The 20,381-nt window shown below is 36.2% G+C and overlaps 1 protein-coding gene across 3 annotated transcripts in view; it reads left to right on the forward strand.

Annotated features, from left to right (window-relative positions):
• Positions 1 to 20,381, forward strand: part of RANBP9 (RAN binding protein 9) — an 88,629-nt gene that overhangs the window by 10,611 nt on the left and 57,637 nt on the right. For all 3 annotated transcript variants that reach the window (XM_081293951.1, XM_081293952.1, XM_081293953.1), the window contains exon 2: positions 4,122 to 4,233. In XM_081293951.1, the coding sequence (XP_081150077.1) occupies positions 4,122 to 4,233 (112 nt within the window). The remainder of the gene's footprint in view (positions 1 to 4,121; positions 4,234 to 20,381) is intronic.

Consider the following 20,381-nt stretch of genomic DNA (forward strand, 5'->3'; position numbering starts at 1 on the left):
TGAGCCTCCAGCATCACTTAGTGCCAGAAAGTCATAAAAACAAAAAACATAATGGGGGTAATGTTCTAAACGATGGCGGAGCTGAACGAAAAGCTCCAAATAGTCAAAGCTGGAAATGTTTGAGCAACAAAATAAAGTAATATTAATTTATAGCCTAAAGTGTAAAATTAATATACATGAAATACATGAATCCCTACTGATTAATAAAATTTCTTAGCACCTTTTATAGGTACTGCTTGAATTTTGTCCAGATGGCTTAACATTGTGGTTAAATTTAGCATTTCCTGAAGCACTATAGACATAAACTTCAATAGGAATCCCAGTTCTTTTTGCTTAGGGCCTTTATATATATATTGCTAAGTTTTTATTTTTAATTCATTAATATATTAGGAAAAGCTGTTATGAAGCAGATGACTATTATATTAGCACTATTCCCATATTTATCAAGTGCAGGTGAGCTAATTTCTATTCAAGAAATGTCTTGTAGCAGAATAAATCATATTAGAATTTAATATTTCTGTAGTGAAATAGTTTCAGGTGATGTCAGAATCCAGAGTGTGGCTGCAGGAAGGTATAAATGAAGTTAGAGTAGAAATCGGTGGTAATAAAGAGGCCCAGTAATTAAAAAGCAGAAACAGTAGTCACAAAAATAAGTATCAGTGTGTCACAGTTGTATAGGAGAGATGTATGTTGCCATGAGGGCATGTAGGAAGTAGGTTAGACCAAGTCAGTGAGGTTAGAGAAAGACTATTGAGGAAGGAAAGCTTAAGCTGAGATGTAAAGATGAGGAGGATCCTGCCAGGCTCAGAAGGAAGGGTGGAGCTTTCCAGGCACTCTCTGCTCATGGCTAGAACTGAAAATAGGGCAGATGAGGAGGTGGAGGAAAGTGTAGAGAGAGGGTGAGCTCAGAAGCGATTTTAGGAAGTAAGTCTTTTACCTAGGCCAAAGAGGTGGCTTTGGAGGAAATTTTAGTTGTTGTAAGGGTTGGGGATTCGTGGAAGACTGGTTGGTTTCCAGAAAGCCACTGTGTGGCTGCATGTTGGAGAGTGGAGAAACAGACTGAATGAGAGTTACTAACCTTGCTAGCCTCGGGGTTTTGTTTGAAGCAGTACATTAATTTTCTTCTAGAGCCATGTAGAAAACACTTAACATTGAAGAAGTTGTGGTTTAAAAGTTTAAACTTTGGTAGTGTGAAGTTGTTTTTTAACCACAGAATTTAAACTAATATACTTCCAGCTGATGAACATTATTAAAATAAGTCATACACTTCTGATATTACTAGTCTCATCTGAGAAATAGCATGAATCCTAATTTTAATTTTACATCTAAACTTACTTTTTCATCTCTGCTTTTTGTTTTGTTTTGTTTTTGGTACTGAGCATTGAGCCCAGGGGTGCTTTACCAACTGAGGTACATCCCCAGCCCATTTTTTTATTTTGAGACAAGGCCTTGCTAAATTGCTGAGGCCTACCTTGAATTTGTAATCCTCCTGCCTCAGCCTCCTGAGTCACTGGGATTACAGGCATGTGTCACCACTCTCAGCTTCCCTCTGTCTTTTTACATTTAAATTTTACTTTACAAATGAAGCATTTTTTTTTTATATATACTTATTTTTTTACTTGGGCACAACATTTTATTTATTTATTTTTATGAGGCTAGGCGAGCACTATACTGCTGAACCACAACTCCAGCCCTAAGCATTCTTTTCAATTTTCACATTTATAGAACTTTTCTATAATGTCTTAGTAAACCATAATAATAATAAAAAAAGGATCCTTGAAGATTTAAGGTTATGTGGTATTTCATCATTTTTGCATAATGGAAAAGTATATGGGATTTTAATCCATGCATGCATTTTTAATGTGTGATTTTATCAATTGGGCATGTTGTATAATCTCTATAACATTCTCATTTTAAAAAATTTAGGCTAAATAATATTATTTCACAAATATTGAAGGAGAAAAATTCATACAGAATCACCTATCACTGAGAGATTGTTTGCCCTCAAATATTAATTTTCTTTCTCTTACCGTAGAAGTATCAAGAATAGGAGATGGTGATGAATATGAAGTGATCCCAGAATGCTCAGTGAAACTAAATCCTTCCTGTGGGCTCAGAGCTCACGGTAGCTCAGGCTTCTTGAATTAAAATCCCTGGACAAACCTTGGTTGGAATTCTCACTCGGCAGTCTGACCGTGGCAGTTTTCCTCATCTTCCCTTGGTTTCCTTAGTTTGGAACGATGATATGTGGTACTTTTCCCTGTGGGGTTGTTTTAATATTAAATGAGTTAGTAAATATAAGGTTCTTAGAACGGTGCCTTTCACACAGTATTAACTATGTTAACTATTATTTTTTTTATTAAGTATATCTTGACATTATTGTACCTTGGAAGTTTTGTTTGCTGCCTTCAAAGTGGAAATAACAAAAATCAGCCAAAACAAATAGTAAAATCTAGTTGATTTAGGACTTTGGTTAGGTTCTGTTTATTCAGCATGAGAGCTTATTTCTGCCCATAACAAATTTTTCATGGTAATTAAAGGAGTGGCTGAGTTCATTCAGTTTCCTCTGGGCTCACATGTACTAATTTGCATTGCAAGCATAAACTTAACTGTTTAATGATAGGGTATCGGTAGTAATTTGGCAAAGTGTGTGGTAAGGGAAGATATGATCTCATTTGTGTGTGATGGTTATTGTGTATTTTAGTATATGCATTTTGACCTAAATAAGGAATTAAGTTTTAAAACAATCATGGTGAAATTGAGAAAAATTCTCCTGTCCTCGAAAGTCATTTTATAGTATGAGTGAAAAATTATAATAGCAAGTTCATATTGAGGGAAGCATAATCTAACCAGAACAGTTGAATAATGAGAATATTGTTTCTCATAGAGTCCCTTTGAGGATGTGGAGACTTGTGTCACACTCTTTCAATGCTTTGTGGCATGCTACTTCAACTTCTGTCTTTATTCTTATGCTGTTTGATCCACATATTTTCTCTTGCTAACTTGATTTTGTTCACATGCTACCTTCCAAAATAATTCGTATCTTGAGTATGAGGTAGGGCATGTGGTTGTGAAAAGGGAAACCTTCTGGGATTAGAATTGAACTACTTTAAAAAGCTTAAAAGCCATTATCTAAAATGTCAACATTTCCTTTCTTAAAGAAAAAAGTTAACAAGATGTAACAATAGGGCTGGGGTTGCAGCTCAGTGGTAGAGCACTTGCCTTGCATGCCTAAGGCACTGAGTTCAATCCTCAGCACCACATAAAAATAAATAAAATAAAAATATTGTGTCCATCTACAACTAACTATATATATATATATATATATATATATATATACACACACACACACACACACACACACACACACACATACATATTATATATATACATATACACATATATACCCACACATATAAAGATGTAACAATACATTTTTCAATATTTTTTCCTGATCAATTTTTATGACTCAGCTTTTGGACAGAATTAATGACAAGAATATATAAAAAAACAAAATCATAAATTCTTAGCAGTAAGAATTCTGTTTTCATTACTCTAATTGTATAAAATTTCACTTGAAACTGTATTGTGATATAGATGCTTCTGGTTTAAAAAGGTAGATCATTTTGTCAAAGAGTGTAGAAGAATTTTATTTATTTTTTTTTCAATGTAGTCTATCCTTTGGGAAGTTGAGGTGGGAAGATTGATAGTTCCAGACTAACCTTAGCAATTTAGTAAGACCCTGTCTCAGAATAAAAATTAAAAAGGGCAGAGGATGTAGCTCAGTGGTAAGGCACCCTTGGATTCAGTCCCCAGGACTGGCGGAAAGAAGTACATATGTAGTCTATGCTAAAATACTTAATTTAATCTTCATGAAATGCTATTAGGTCCAATGTGTTCAGAGTCTGAAATCTTAAAAAACTTGTAATAGTTCTTCAGAAAACTTGGGCTGTTTTGCATGTTGGATTAATTGTGCTGGTAAATATTAAGTCTTTGATTATTTGAACTGATGGGAGCAGAAATTAAGTATCATTTCCAAAATCTTATTTGTTCCTGAATTGTTAAGATTATCATTTGAATATCTTTTTTGATTTTTTTTTTTCTTTCTGTTTCACATGCAGGTCATGGTAAAACCCCAAAAGATGCAGCATCAGTTAGAGCCACGCATCCAATACCAGCAGCCTGTGGAATTTATTATTTTGAAGTAAAAATTGTCAGTAAGGGAAGAGATGGGTAAGTAAATTTTAGTGGGAAAAATAATTTGCTATTCTTTCTTTCTTTTAAATAAATAATCCAAATCAGATAAGGATGAAGTGGTATTTTTTTTTTTTTTTTAGTTGTTGATAGACTTTTATTTATCTATATATATGGTGCTGAGAGTTGAACCCAGTGCCTCACACATGCCAGGCAAGTGCGCTTCCCCTGAGCCCCAGCCCCTAATTTGCTATTCTTGGGTAATTATCTTTGTTTTGATCTATAGTGTTTATGATGTAATTGGAAGGAAAGTTGTAATCTTGGGAAATTTTGGTACTTGGACAAGTGGAATCTGAATATTTCAGTATAGCAGATTTGATCTATTTCTGCTTAAATACTAGTTGAAACCAAAGCTTGAGTTTGTGGTTTTAAACGAGTTTTTCTGGTAGGTTTGTTATTAAAATGGAGAAGATGGGTTTAAACAATAGAGGGACAATAACTCTATTCTTTTTTTTTTTTAATATTCTTTTAGTTATAGATGGACTCGATACCTTTATTTTATTTATTTATTTATATGTGGTGCTGAGGATCGAACCCAGTGCCTCACACATGCTAGGCAGGCGCTCTACCACTGAGCCATGATTCATCCTTATCACTTTTCTTACACTGCCTGTTTTCTGAATTCTGCTGAGAAGTTACATCTTCTAAAAGTGAGGTATCAAAGCCAGTAGGTGATTTGTAGGTATTTTACAGGGCAGGGGGCTTAGAATTTTATGTTTTGCTTGGGAAATGTGTTTTGCATGCTCTCGATTGAAAGAGATTATCCCCAGGGTTAGTATGTGATTTAGAAGCTTATAAAGTAAGGACTGGGAGTGTAAGCTCACTGGTAGAGCAGAGGCTCTGGGTTTGATCCTTAGCACTGAAAAGGAAAGTTTCCCAATGAGAACTTCCTGGTAGATCCTTGAATCAACTTTTATCATTCATTGCTTTTTGACTTGAGATAGGTGTTTGATGTGTATGTGCCAATGAGAAATTCACTTAGGAGGACTATTAAAAATATTTGGGGCCTTACCTTAAAAATTCCTAAATTGGATTTTTTGGAAGTAGAGTTTTAGGCAAGATGAGCATTTTGAGAACACTCTATGAGGAATTTTAGGGCATATCCTTGACTGAGAACTAATTATCTACATTGGGCATGGTGGCGCATACCTATTATTTTGGAGGTGCATTCCTGTTATTCTGGAGGCCAAGGCAGGAGGGCCCCAAGTTCAAGGCCTCAGCAACTTAAGCAAGACCATCTCAAAATAAAACACACACACAAAAAGACTGGGGTATATAGCTCAGTGAGTTCAATCTGTAGTACCGCCCCCCAAAAAAAAAAAAAGTCATCTGATCATTTAGAGCTATTGGATCCATCCTCCATCCTGTACTAACTTTGTTATGGTATAGGGTCATTTTTCAGCAACCAAGATAAAGCTTTTGGGTTTTGTGGGTAAGTTGACATGTATTTGAAGCCAGTCATTAACTAATCTCTCTTAGTAATACTGCTGTGTCTGACAAAATAGGTGTATCCAATATATGATTCTTACTTTATTTGCTCAATATACTCAGTGTCAACAGTATGAAAGGTAAAAGTGAAACCTTGGAATGCAATGCTAGCTTTTTATTTATCTGCCTAAATTTTTCCAGAATGTTCAAATCAAAGATGAAATCAGAGATTCTAAGGAAAATGGTTGAGAGAGGTCCCAGATTAAAATAGGTCCATGTTTGTGGGCTGGGGATGTGGCTCAAGCGGTAGCACGCTCGCCTGGCGTGCGTGCGACCCGGGTTCGATCCTCAGCACCACATACCAACAAAGATGTTGTGTCCGCTGAGAACTAAAAAATAAATATTAAAAATTCTCTCTCTCTCTCTCTCTCTCTCTCTCTCTCCCTCCCTCCCTCCCTCCCTCCCTCCCCTCTCTCACTCTCTCTTAAAAAAAAAAAATAGGTCCATGTTTGTAACCATTTCTAGCTTTACAGCTGTATCCTGAGTAAGCCAGTTCTTTCTGTACTTCAAATTGTATCAGCTCTGTAATGCAGGAGTTGCTCAGGATGATTCCTAGGTTTCTCTTTACCTTTCACTGTACTTAACACTGTCTTTGCATGATCTTGACCTTGTATTGTCGGCTGCAAATACCCTCATGAATCTCAAATCTAATGCTACATCTCAGATTATTTTCTTGAGCTCCAGACAAGTACATCTACCCAGATGTTTCCATTTGAATGTCCCATAGGTACTTAAATTTAGCTTGTTAAAATATTTTTCTTAAATCAAGTTAGTGGTTTCACTGTTGCTAAAAACTTGAGAATTTCTAATCATTTTCACTGCCTGTCCTGTAGTCAGGTCTTGGTAATTTATCTTCTGAATAACTGAGGTGATTGGTTATTGGCTGCCCCAGTTGCTTCCTGTGTATAACTGTTGTCAGTGTTCTAATACAGAATTAAGCAAGGCATGGTGTTGCATACCTGTAATCCTAGAGGCTCAGGAGGCAGGAGGATCACAAGTTCAAGGCCATCTTCATCAATTTAGCAAGGTCCTATCCAACTGAGATCCTGTCTCAAAAACAAAATGGCTGGGGATGTTAATGAGTTATAAAGCACTCTTGGGTTCAATCCCCACTACCAACAAAAAACAGAAAAACAAATTGACTGGGGTTGAACCCAGGGCTTTTTGAATTTGAGGCAAGTACTTTGATGCTGAGCAACATCTCAGCCCTCTCTGTCTCTTTTTTGAGATTATTTGTAATATCTGTGATTTTAATGCTAAAATCTGGAATTTCTTAGTGTTTTTTTTTTTTAAAGATGTGAATAGCTACTGCATTATTTTTCAGTCTTATCTTTTTTGTAACTAACCAGCATCCCTCAACCTCCCTTTTTCTTTATTTTAAAAATTAGATGTATTTTAGTTTTGGTGTGCATTTTTTTAAACAAATATGTACTGTCCTGTAACCACCACCACAGTTAATATGTAGAGCAGTTCCATTACCCTTTGTACAGAGTGATTGGTGTTCTGTTTCTATACTTTAGCCATTTCTAGAATGGCATATAAATGGTGTCATACAGTATTTAGCCTTTTAATTCAGGCAGTTGTCCCTTAGAACAGTCTTTATTACTGATTGTGTGGATGAGTGAGTCAGTTTGCTTATATAATCCCTAATTGAAGAAGAGTTTTTAGCAATTATAAATATAGCCACTGTCAATGTGTATGTAGGGGTTTTTGTAGAAACATACATTTTCACTTCACTTGGGTGAAATGAAGCTAGGAATGAAATTGCTACATCATAGTTAATTGTATTTTTAACTTTATAAGAAACTGAAATAGTTTTGTAATGTGGCTTTACTAGAATGCATTTCCATGAGGAATGTTTGACAGTTCCTTTGTTGCTTTGCCTTCTTAACAGCACTTAGTCAGGTTTTGTTTGTTCTGTTTTTATTTTTAAGCTATCATATAAATATGGTTTTAATTTAGTTCCCTAATGATTAATAAGGTTGAAGAATCCCTAATTCTCACTTGCCCTTCACCTATAAGGTACTGCTTACATTCTTTGATTGCATACAATGGCTCATATTTCTAGTTCTGTGTGAGTGCACTTTCTTTCCTCCTTGTGTTCACCTTGTCTTGCCCTTGTTCCATTGGCCAGGTTAGTCACAAGTTTTACGCTAGTTTTCAAGTTCTAGTGTAGCAGTACTTTTTTGTGGCACTTTGCCTTTCCCAAAATAATAGTTTCTTTTCTATGCCTCCTGTACATTTTGGGCAGACTGATCATAATATTTATACTGTTTTAATTGTCTGATGATACATCAAGGGTAGGGACTATTTTACATGTCTGTAACTTCACTTATTATAGCTAGCATTCAGTTGCATTAAAAAATTTATCAGGAGGAGTATCTATTTCTTGTATTCCTCAGAAAACTTATTTCTTTGGTCAGATTCCACTATGTGTCTTGTAAATTTGTTGAATACAGTTCTAGGCCAGACCAATTGGGTTTGAAAGGGAAGAACAATTATTATTATGATTTTTAAAGCAACTCTCATTACTAATTTTGGCCAGTTAGTGTCTTTCTGTCAAAGTACTTACCCTGCCCCTTTGGTATTGGGGATTGAATCCAGAGGCATTTTACCACTGAACTTCATCCCTAGCTCCAAGAAGAGTCTTTCTGGAGACATATCGAACTATATCAAACGATTTAAATATTGCTTTCTAAAATCCCAATATCTTTATAAAGAATGTACCAGAAAGAACAGCCATTAATCACTTTTTGTTTACAATGATGTATGCTCATCTGAAAGTTTTCTTTTTTTTTTTTACTTAATTTAAAATTGAATTTTTTAAAAAACATTGTATTTATCCAAGATTAGCACAGGTATATAAATATTTGAATCCAATATCTCAGTTTTTTAGAAAATTGTCTGTTATTGACAACAGGTTTCCCCATGAAATAGCAGGCCTTGAGTATGAACTGCCTCTTTCAGCACAGTGAAAGAAAACAGAAGGGGCTGATATTACTATATTATGTGCTTGAAAAGACTTGATTTATTCTGCCATATGCATTATTTCTAGGTCTGCTGTGGAAAATTAGGAACATGACTGTGATGATTGTTACTTGTATTTATTTGTTTCCTAGAAAATAAAGCTTACAGGAAGTTTGTTTTATTGGGTGAAAGAATACACTGAATATAATTTGTGTTTATTCAACAAAATAAGCTTAATTTAATAGGGTAGAATAGCCTGTCAAAATTTTGTAACTAATTTAAAAGTAAGTTCTAATGCATTTCACAACAAAAAATTAAATTGACTTATCTTCATGACTTTTTTAGGAGATATGTTTAAAGGGTATACATTTACTTTGTATGTTTAAAGGGTATACATTTACTTTGTGTTCTTACTGGTGATCAGTGTTCTTACTAGTGATTGCTGGTAAAATGAATTTCCAAAAAAGTTTGTGTCTACTTTCATTAAACTTTTAAATTATACACACTAATAGAGGCAGTGGAGATGCTTTCAATTCTACATGTAATTTATTAAAAGTTTTTATTTGAAAATTTTTACAACTATTTATTCTGAGTGATATCTTTAGTTCTTTAAACAATACTGATGTCATTCTTTGACAGTGATTCAGGAAGAGCTGGTGTGTAATTCTCTCTGTTCTGTTCTTAAATTCTTCTGCTGATAATGATATGCTCCTTTTCATAATGTTCTTTCTATGTCTGCTTTCTAGATTATTTTTTGGGAGGAGTAGAAAAGAAGTGAAGACATTTCTTCCTAGCTAGCTTTAAAAAGCTCTAAAAAACTTTTATTGTTGGTAGTAAGCAGCAAATGGAAGCTCACAGATGATCTTTATTCTAAGTAAGCAGTATATTTGTTAATTTAACAAATATTTGTTAAACATATTGCATTGTCAGCAGCTGAGTAAGTATAAGAAAGATTTCATTCATGTCTGTTTTAGGACAGAGTGAAATGTCAGAGGATCTGACATTTAGTAGAAACTCAGCAAATGCGTTGACTAATATCAAACAGCACTTACTTGTAAGGTACAGTGGTGCTGGGCAGGGAGCAGATAGCCTTATAACTTTAGATTAAGAGCCTCAGGGTTATACACAATTACATATAAGAGGAAAGGAGGAGTAGGAGGAAAATTATATAAGTGGAAGAAACGATTTATAGTAGAGGGGATGGAGAGAGAGAAGGGGAGGGGAGGGGAGGGGTGAGGGGACAGTGGAGAATGGGATAGACAGCAGAATACATCAGTCACTAGAAAGGCAATTTGTAAATCAATGGAAATGTAACTGATGTGACACAGCAATCTGTATACGGGGTAAAAATGGGAGTTCATAACCCACTTGAATCAATCTGTGAAATATGGTATATTAAGAACTATGTAATGTTTTGAACAACCAACAAAAAAAAAAAAAAAAAAAGACATCACATGCTGAATGCTATAAGATTGAGCTCATGAACGAGAGAACCGAGGAGAGTTCTGGCTCAAGGTAACAATTTGTGAAGGAAGTAGTATTGGATAGACCTTATAGAATAAGAATTTAAGAGATTCCATTGTGGAAAAATAGAGATGAAATAGTGGCTGGAATAGTCTCAGGTGAAGAGTGGGTGGCACTGTATGGCCTTGGGAGAGGTATGTAGTTCAGTGTTACTGAGGGAGATTATAATGGGTTACAGAAGTAAAAATTGAATTGCAATTAGATATTAGAGAGCATTGATTGTAGTTCTAGGGGGCAACACTCAGAGTAGGAGGGAGGCTTCCATTTTGAGGAAAGAAGTGATAGGATGTGTGAGTTAGATAGTACTGAGTGGGAATTAGGGAAAGGATATGGTATGCCCTGGCAGCCTGTAGGGTGGCTAAAAGTTGGAGTTAGGTAGGAAGCTGTTGTTTAGGGATGGATTATGATAGAGATTTAAAACAAAATAGGGCTGGGGACCTAACTCAGTGGTAGAACACTTGGCCTACCAGCATTCCTGAAGCCCTGGGTTTGATCCCCAGTACAATGCAGAAAGAGAGAGAAAGGAGGGAAAAAAGGGGAAGTTTCATTTGTTGATGTGCCAGATACTGTGGTAAGAATTTAGGATGATAGAAACATAAAGTCCCTATCTTCAGAAGTTTGCAGGTAAGAAGGGAAGTGAAAATGTAAGTAAATAATGAAATCCAGTTTCAGATATGTAGTAATAGACATGTGAACAAACCAGGGAAGAATTAAGGGCGAGGCACCAACTAACTCTCGGAAGATGGAATGGTGTTGAGGGAAGGCTTTCACTGAGAGCTTATGTGAAGTTACACCAGAGGACTAGTTAAACCCAGGCCTCTGGTTTCCCTGTTCTTTGTCACCGTTTTTTCCTCCTTAGGCTTATTTGTTTCTTGGGTATCCTGCCTGAGATATTATGCGCTTTTAAGGAAAATACCTGTTTTGGAACCTACATAGCTATTATTGTTGAGAAATATAATGCAGATTTCAGACTTGGCCCTGCCACTCACTAGTTCCGCGATTTTGTGCTTTTCAGCAAACTTTCAGTCTCATATGTTAAAAAAAAAAAAAAAAGGAAATACTGGTATCAACCTCGTGGAACTAAATTAAATAAATCATTAATAATTAAATATTTTATTAGAGTGCCTGGTGCAGATCAGACTCAGGCTATCATTGCTGCAAGCACAGCACAGAGCCTGTGGAGAGCCAGATGATAGTCTAGAGAGGTCCATGAGGGATTTCTCATGCTAATGAGCATTACTTTTTATCCTTCAGGTGCTGGTTCTAAGCCAGGGAATAATATAGTTGGATTTGCATTTTCTGAGGATAATATGGAAATAGATGGAGAATTAGGCCAAGAAGACCAGATAGTTTAGTGTAATCATAAATTGATGGTTTAATCTGTGTAGTGGGTTAGTGAGGCTGTTAACTTCAGTCACACACATCATTTAATGACTGGGATATTTTCTTAGAAGTGTGTTGTTAGGTAACTTGGTCATTGTGTGAACATCACAGAGTACTTGGACAAACCAAGTTGGCTATGGCCTCATTCAGTGACATGTATTTGTGGTGTTTGTTGTTGATCAACACACTGTTATAAGGTACTTTACTGTACTTAGGATTTTAAACCCTGCAAAGCTTGATTAGGAAGTGGGAGTGGCAGAGGTGGCTGATAATAGAGGATGACATCCAGGTTTCTGGCTTAGATGACTTATGGTGATGTGATATGACTAAACAAAATAGAAAATGCTGGAGGGAAGTGGATCTTTTAAAGTTGATGATGAGAACAATGTCTGAAGTGCTGTGGAATATCCAGATGGTTGATAACGAGGCTATGACTTAGAGAGAGAGAGAGAGAGAGAGAGAGAGAGAGAGAGAGAGAGAGAGAGAAAGCTCCAGGAGTGGGATTAGGCGAGACCAGAGCTGAAGGTAGACTGGAGCAATGAGAATTTACATTGATAGGAACACCTGAGAATGTACCATTAAAAAAAGAATAGGCCTAGATGGACATCTGAAGCACCACCTTTAAAGGTTATCCAGGAGGGAATCTAGCTAAGGATCTGAAGAGGAGTGGGTAGAGAGTTGGAAGGCAGGTCCTAGTGAGTACTGTGTACCCAAAGCTAAGGAGGTCAGTTCAGAATGACTGCCAAGTGTCTGCTTCTGTGTAGTTCAGGAAGTTGTTAGTTCTTGTGAGGGCAGTTTCCTTAAACCTAGGACGCAAGCAGGTACAAGTTAGGTTCAAGTTAGAGGTAAGGGATGGAGATAATCTGCCAGTGGACTGAGTAGCTGTGTTGCTATTGTGGGAAATAATTACAATTCATTTGCCAATTTGAAGATTTGAAAATTACAGGAAAAAATGTGAAGAAGAAAACTGTCTATAATTTGGTATAATTAATCACTAACACATCTACTTGTTTTCTTCCAGTTTTTATATATGCACTTATATTTTAAGTGGTTATATTCTTATAGGTTTTTGCACCTTGTGTTTAGTATTGTTTTATTTATATGTACTTATTACTGTATATTTCTTGCATAGTTAAAGCGTTTTCCTATGAGATTAAAAGCTCTGAATATCTCTTGTGTTTTGGCTATGGCACATCCATTGCTATTGTTCTGTTGTTGATTATTTAGGTTGTTTCTAACTCTTTCACTATTCTCAATAATTCTTATTCAGGGCCTGGGATTATTGCTCAGTGCCAGAACATATCCATAGCATATGTGAGGAACTGGGTTCAATCCTTAGCACCACAGTAAAAACAAACAAACAAATAAATAAACAAAATAAAGGCATGCTGTCCATCTACAACTCAAAAAATTTTTAAAAATAGGGCTGGGGATGTGGCTCAAGCGGTAGCGCGCTCGCCTGGCATGCGTGCGGCCCGGGTTCGATCCTCAGCACCACATACCAACAAAGATGTGTGTCCGCCGAGAACTAAAAAATAAATATTAAAAAATTCTCTCTCTCTCTCTCTCTCTCTCTCTCTCTCTCTCTTAAAAAAAATAATAATTCTTATTCATGAAATCAGTTTCTTTTTCCATAGTAAAGAATCCTCAAAATTGAATTTTTTGGTTCAAGAGAAAGAGTATGCATGTTTTTAAGGTTTATGATAAACGTGGCCAAATTACTCTTGAGGAAAATTATTTCAGTTTACATTTAGGAGGGATAGGCCTTGTCATAAGTACAAGCTGAGGAGATGAAATTAGTAGTGAGTTCAAGGGAAGACAGGAACCAAGTGAGCCTAGTTCCTTTGCTGAGGGGGTGGGGTATGAGGATTAAAGGGTAAATTGGGAATTTGGAATTCATTATGAAGTTGTTTGGAGCCTAAGTATCATCACTTTTGGAAGCTTGTCTTGACACCTTTTACCTTCAAACCTAGTTAGGTTCTTAAGTTATTGCTATTTTCATAAATGTGTTGTGTTTCTCTTTGTACCGTTTAATCATATTCATAATTATTTGTTTTAAGATCTGTTTTCCCTGTCAGCTCTAGGAGAGCACAGACTTGTCTTTTTTACATTTTTATTTATGTTGTCCCACACATAGTTACTTAGTAAATGTTCATGGATCAAAGAAGTAAAAATATTGAGGAATCACGAGACTTAAGGCCAAGAATTTGTTATGGCAGTAGTTTTAAATACGTAATGTTGTTTTTGTCTAGCCTCCTCAGCTGGCTAGAGAGAAAAGTTGAATGGAATGATTGATGCATAATGGGAAATTATGGGTTAGGTAAATGGAGAAGCAGTAAGAGTAGTTGAGGTTACTGTAAAGAGCATTTAAATGGACTGTCCCAGTGCAGGCTGGGTAAGGAGGGAAACTGACTGAGCCAAGAGCTGATAGATAAAACGGAGAGACTCACACGTTGCTGTTTTCAGTAAGGCTTATTGAGATGCAGAGGGATTTGTCAGGGGAGTTGCTGAAATGCCAGGCGTAGGACACAGCAGTTAGAAGTGATTTAAGAGAAGCAGAGCAGAAGTGATTTAAGAGAAGCAGAGCTTAATGAGGGAGCATCTTTTATCCATTTCGCTCACTAGCGTGTGTAGAATGATGCTGGACACAAAGTAGGTGCTGGATGATAAATAAGTTAACCGAGTAGAGGTGGGGAGGAATAAGGCCTGAATTATTTTGAGGTGTTTTTTGGGGGGGGCACTTAAAAGGTAATGCATTCTTAACGCAAAGGGGGAAATCAAATTCTTTGAGAGAGAAAACCATAAAATGTTTCTTTTTTTAATATTTATTTTTTGGTTGGACACAATATATTTATTTATGTGGTGCTGCGGATCGAACCCAGGGCCTCGCATGTGCTAGGCGAGCGCTGAGCCACAACCCCAGCCCCATAAAATGTTTCTTAAAGCATCTACAATCCTATGCATCAGACTAACTGTAGTTTACATTTTGGGATATGTTCTTTCAGCTTGTTTTTCTCTGTTCAGACTAATTTTAACATTAGTCCAAGAAACATTGGTTTAATATATATTTGAATCATGTAAGAGAGATTTTAAGACTGTTACTTCATGTTACCATCTCTTATACCTTCATGTTAGTATGATTTTAATTACATGCTCAGAGAGAATCCCCTTTCAATAATGTCTTGAAGACATCCATAATCTTTCAGTGTAACTTTAAGGTTGTGTAACTTTGTCATAATGAATATGTTACTTGAGTGTTGTCATGTGAACATGTTATTAAATTGCATTTAGTTTTAAGAAGCACAAAAACAGTTTGTAACTAGTCTGTTTATATTGATCTCAGATACACTATTTGCTTGTTGCTGAACTCACTTAGGTGAAAGTAAATGTTCCATAATAAGGGGGAATGGTCTATTGGTACTAGATATTTTGACTTTTCATGGATGATTTGGAAGTCTGAGTAGGTTTTTCTAGAGGGGTGGTTGAAATGTTTTAAGTGATTGCAAAATAGTAATTGTGGCTGGTGGAAGAACTGTTACCAGTTGAGCTTCATCCCAGTGGTTGGTTGGTCCCTCCCTTCCCTCCCTTCCTTCCCTCCCTTCCCTCCCTTCCTTCCCTCCCTCCCTCTCTCTCTGGGATTTGGGTAGTACAGAATCTAAGCAATTTTTCTCCTGGACATTTTCAGACACTCAGAGTTAATACAGTGAGTACCTATGCTACCTGCCTCCTAGATTTTAGATTTTTGCCTTTTTTTTTGTTTTTAAATGGGTACTGGGTGCTTTGCACTGGGTGCTTTTGAGAACAGGGTCTCACTATGTTGCTGAGGGCCTTGCTAAGTTGCTGAGGCTGGCTTTGAACTTGCAATCCTCCTGCTTTAGGCTCCCAGATTGCTGGGATTACCAGTGTAGGCCACCATGCCTGGCAGGATTTTGCTTTGTCTTATCATAAATCTGTTTATTTATCAGCTCCTTGTTTTTAAATGCATTTCGAAGTAAAGTGCAGTTTTCCAAGTCAGTTTTACTTAAGTTCTCTGATATTTACATTTACATCTTCTTTTTATTATTCTGAAAACTTCATTTATAATGATATTAACAAATACTATTTTATCTACAATATATCTGCACATTTCTAAAAGTATTAGTATTAATATTGATTGGCTTTGTTTTTGTCTTGTTTTGATTCTTAGACTATATCTTATAAGGGATAAATAGTGAAAATACTGTTTTTTGTGTACTAAGGATTGAATCCAGGCCGCTTAATCACTGATCCACATCCCTAGCACCCCCCACCCCTTTTTAAACAATTTTTTGTAGTTGTAGATGGACAGAATGCCTTTATTTTATTTGTGTATGGTGCTAAGGATCGAACCCACAATAGGCAAGTGCTCTGCCACTGAGCTACAGCTCCAGCCCCCTCAGCCTTTTTTATTTTTATTTTTTATTTTATTTAGAAACAGGGGCTCACTAAGTTACTTAGGGCCTTGCTAAGTTGGTGAGGCTGGCCATTCTCCTGCCTCAGCCTTTCCAGCTGCTGGAATAACAGGCATATGCCACTGTGCCTGGTGAAAATAGTGTGTTTTTAAAGCCCTTTGATAAATACTATTTTTTTCCCTCTGTTTCTGCCACTAACTTTAAAAAAATTTTTTTCATAGCTTTTATTTTGTTTATTTTTTATTTTTTTTATTCTTTTTTAGAGAGAATTTTTTTTAATATTTATTTTTTAGTTTTCGGTGGACACAATATCTTTATTTTATTTTTATGTGGTGCTAAGGATCAAACCCAGTGCTCACATGCTAGGCAAGTGCTTTGCCACTGAGCTACAGCCCCAGCCATCTACCACTAACTTTTTATGTGTTTGTTAGTTACATATGTTCAAATTTATCATTCATTTTTAGGGATTGCTCTTCTTTGGGGTTTTATTTAATTACATAAAGAATTTAGATTGTTTCAAAATTCAAACTGTAAGAAGGCACTTCACAGAACATTCAGTTTTCTTTTTGTCTTCTTCAGGTACCCTTGTTTTGGGTGGCGGCAGGGTACCAGTGATTGAACTCAGGGACACTTGACCACTGACACATCCCCTATTTATTTAGAGACAGGGTCTCACTGAGTTGCTTAGCACCTCGCTTTTGCTGAGGCTGGTTTTGAACTTCCCAAGCCACTGGGATTTGTATGCGCACTACTGTGCCTGACTCAAGTATCCATTTTTATTCTTGGTTTGGTCTTCCATTATGTTTTGAAAATGTAAGCAATTGTACCTTAGAAACCCCTGAACAGATCACAAGTAACTGTTGACAATAGTTGCTTCTAAGTAGGGGGACAAAGATAGGGGTATGAGTTTAAAAGGAAACTGTAAAACATTTTGTGAGCTAGGCTTTATTTATATAGGTTTATTCCTGTAATCCTAGTGGTTTGGGAGATTGAGGCAGGAGGATCAAAAGTTCAAGGCCAGCCTTAGCAATTTAGGAAGACCCTAAGCAACTGAGTGAGATCATGTCTTAAAATAAAAAATGAAAAGTGCTGGGGATGTGGTTCAGTGGTGGAACGCCCTTTGATTCAATCCTGGGTATGTATGCATGCACGTATGAATAAATAAACAAATTTTGTTGCTTTTTTCTTTTATGATGAAATGGATTTTTTTTGAGGGTTAGCATATTTTTAGAGAGTTGCCTTTTTAGTAATACCTATTGTCCCCTTTTTAAGATACTCTTTGTGAACAGTAATAAAATTAATTAGTAACCTCTTTTGTATTCTCTTCCCCGTTGCTATTTTTTTTATATTTAAAAATATTGATTTACATGCTGTAAGATTGATTTTCTTATATAGTTCTGTGAGTTTTTCCAAATATATAAGATAACCACCAGCAGAATCAGGACAGAGAAGAGTGTCCTCACCTCTTCCTGTTCCAGCTTGACATGCCTTTAATCAAGCTCTCCTTCCTCCCCAGCTCTGGCAATCACTGATCCCTTTTCTCTCCCTATTGTTTTGTTGTTTGAAACCGGAATGTTGTATAGCTGTAACCTTCTGAATTCCAGCTTTTGCCCCCCCCCCCCCCCCTTGGCATGATGCATTCTACATTCATCCGGTAGTGGAGGTATTGGTAGGTTATTTCTCTCTTCTGCACCATTTTGTTGTTTTTTATTTCTTTAATAAGAGCCCATAATATTTGTATATACTATTCTTTATCTTTTTTTTAATATTTATTTTTTAGAAGTAGTTGGACACAATACTTTTGTTTATTTTTATGTGGTGCTGAGGATCAAACCCAGGGCCTCACACGTGCTAGACGAGCGTTCTACCGCTGAGCCACAACCCCAGCCCTTCTTTATCTTTTAATCCTCATCATTTCATGTTTGTTCTATGTTCCTTAGTCATCATCAGACCTCTTTTGGGGTCTTTTTGTCTGAAGTTCATACTTTACTAGAGAGCTCAGGAGGAACTCATAGGAACAACTTTCCTTAAGTTTTTTCTGGTTCAAACTATTTTTCTGTGACTCAGTATATTTGAAGATTTGATTGGATGCAAATTCCTTGACCCAATATTTTCTTATGTGATCCACAGATTTGGCTAAACTATTACTGCCAAAGTCTTATGCTGCTTTCCCACCTTACATGAAAGTTGTATTGTTCCAGTCAGTGCCACAGTGATTTTTAATCTTTCTTTAAAGAAGCAGTATTCGAATACGCCTTGGTATTGACTTTCAGGTAGGGCCTTAAATACCCGCAATATGTGATAGTTTTTGACATTTGCACTGTTTGATTGCATTGATTTGTTTTGGGGGGACATCAGTCATGAATGTGTTGGGTCTTCATTAACTACTATGTCATTTATTCAGAAAAGCCTTTTCTTCCTGTAGTATTTGCTTATTTAAAAAAAATTTTCTCCGTTCTTTCCCCACTTTTCCTGTGGGATCTGTTCACCTTTTTGTTCCCTTTGACCTGTTTCATTTCAGATTTTTTTTTCCTAATTCCTGTAAGATAATAAATAAAAATACTATTTCCTCACTAATTTACATTAAAAAAATTAGAGACTTTCTATGAAAAAGTCCATTGAAAAATTAAACAGTTAAAACAAAAAACATTCAATCTATCCTTCTTCCCTTGGTCTGATAAGTAGTACCTATAACATTTGTAAAATTGAAACGTGAAGCTCTCTTCATGAACTTATTTACATGATTTGGAATTGCTACATTCATTTAATTATGAATTTTGTAGGAAAATAACGAAAGATTTTAAGTATGGAATATGTCAGTAATTTTTATTATCCAAAATGTCATTTTATTAGAATTACAAGTTTCTAATAATCATAGATATTATTACTTAAATTATTAAGTAATTAAGTAATTTAGTATCTATAAGGTTAAAAAGTAAATTGTGGTGTTCTATACATGTAAGTTATTTTCCTTACCTTAGAATTAAACATTATTACAGACTATTTTAATAAGGCAGAAAATCAAGTTTTGTTTTTTTTTTGTAATCAACTACAAATGAGATTTATTTTTTTCTATACTTGGAATTGAACCAGGGGTGCTTTACTACTGAACTACATCTCCAGCCCTTTTAAAAATCTTGTTTAATTGCTGGGGCTGGCCTCAAACTTGTGATCCTCCTCAGCCTTCTGATTCACTGGGAATACACGTGTTTGCCACCATGTCTGGCCAAATAAGATTTTTTTTTTCATTTTTTAAAAATTTTTTCCTTTTAGTTACATGTGACAGAATGTATTTTGTACTCTATACCCAGAGTATAACTTATTCTAATTAAGATCCCATTCTTGTGATTGTACATGATGTAGAGTTACACTGGTCGTGTATTCACATATGCACGTAGGAAAGTTACGTGGATTCATTCTACTATTTTTCCTACTCCCATCTCCCCTCCCTTCCTTTCATTACCCTTCATCTAATTCACTGAGCTTCTTCTACCAAATGAAAAATGTTTTTTGGCAAAGAATTGTTAGAGGTATTCTCAAACTAATATTCTGCCTTTTTCCTTAGAATTTTATTGTCTTACTGATAATTAAAAGGGAGGATAAATTTATAGATACTTAAATAAGGGCTGTATTAGTCTGTGTTTTTTTGCTATAAGAGAAAGTCTGGGTGATTTATAAAGAACACAGGTTCATTTGGCTCTCAGAATTGGGGCCCTATCAACTGGGCCTCTGATGAGGGTTCTCCAGGCTGCATCACATGGCCTATGACATTGTGCTGGGAGGGGGGCTGGAGGGAGAGAGGGCAGATAGACCAGAAGCCAGAGGAAACCAGGGTGGGGCTCGGCTTCATGATTTATGACAAGCAACTGGTGAGAACTAACTCACAAGAAATATTTTAATATATCTTCCAAGAGTTACATCCTCAGTGACCTAACCGGCTCACTAGGCCCCATCTCTTAGAGTTTCTGTCACCTGCCATCATCACACTGGGGAGCAACTTCCAACCTATGAACGCTTGGGGGACACACCACTTCCGCAGCAGAGCAAAGGCCGTCTCAGTAAATGTAGCCAGCACTTGATTTAAGTGTTGTGTGCGAGGTGAGGGCCAAATGGTACCACGGCAAGGCTAGTGTCCCGTAGGTGATGATGGCCTTCAGGGACAAGGAGGAGGAATGGGTAGGAAAGAAGCTGTGAGTGAGTAGCTGCTTTATTGTCAACGTAGAATTGGAGCAAAGTTTTTCTTTTAATCACAGATGAGAAAGGGAAATGTTCAAGGTTTAGGATATATTAAGTGAAAATTGATCTGCCGTTTTTAAGGTCATTTTTTTTTTTTTT

Source organism: Spermophilus citellus, assembly GCF_964194105.1.
Source record: "Spermophilus citellus genome assembly, chromosome: 5".
Taxonomy (NCBI): Eukaryota; Metazoa; Chordata; class Mammalia; order Rodentia; family Sciuridae; genus Spermophilus; species Spermophilus citellus.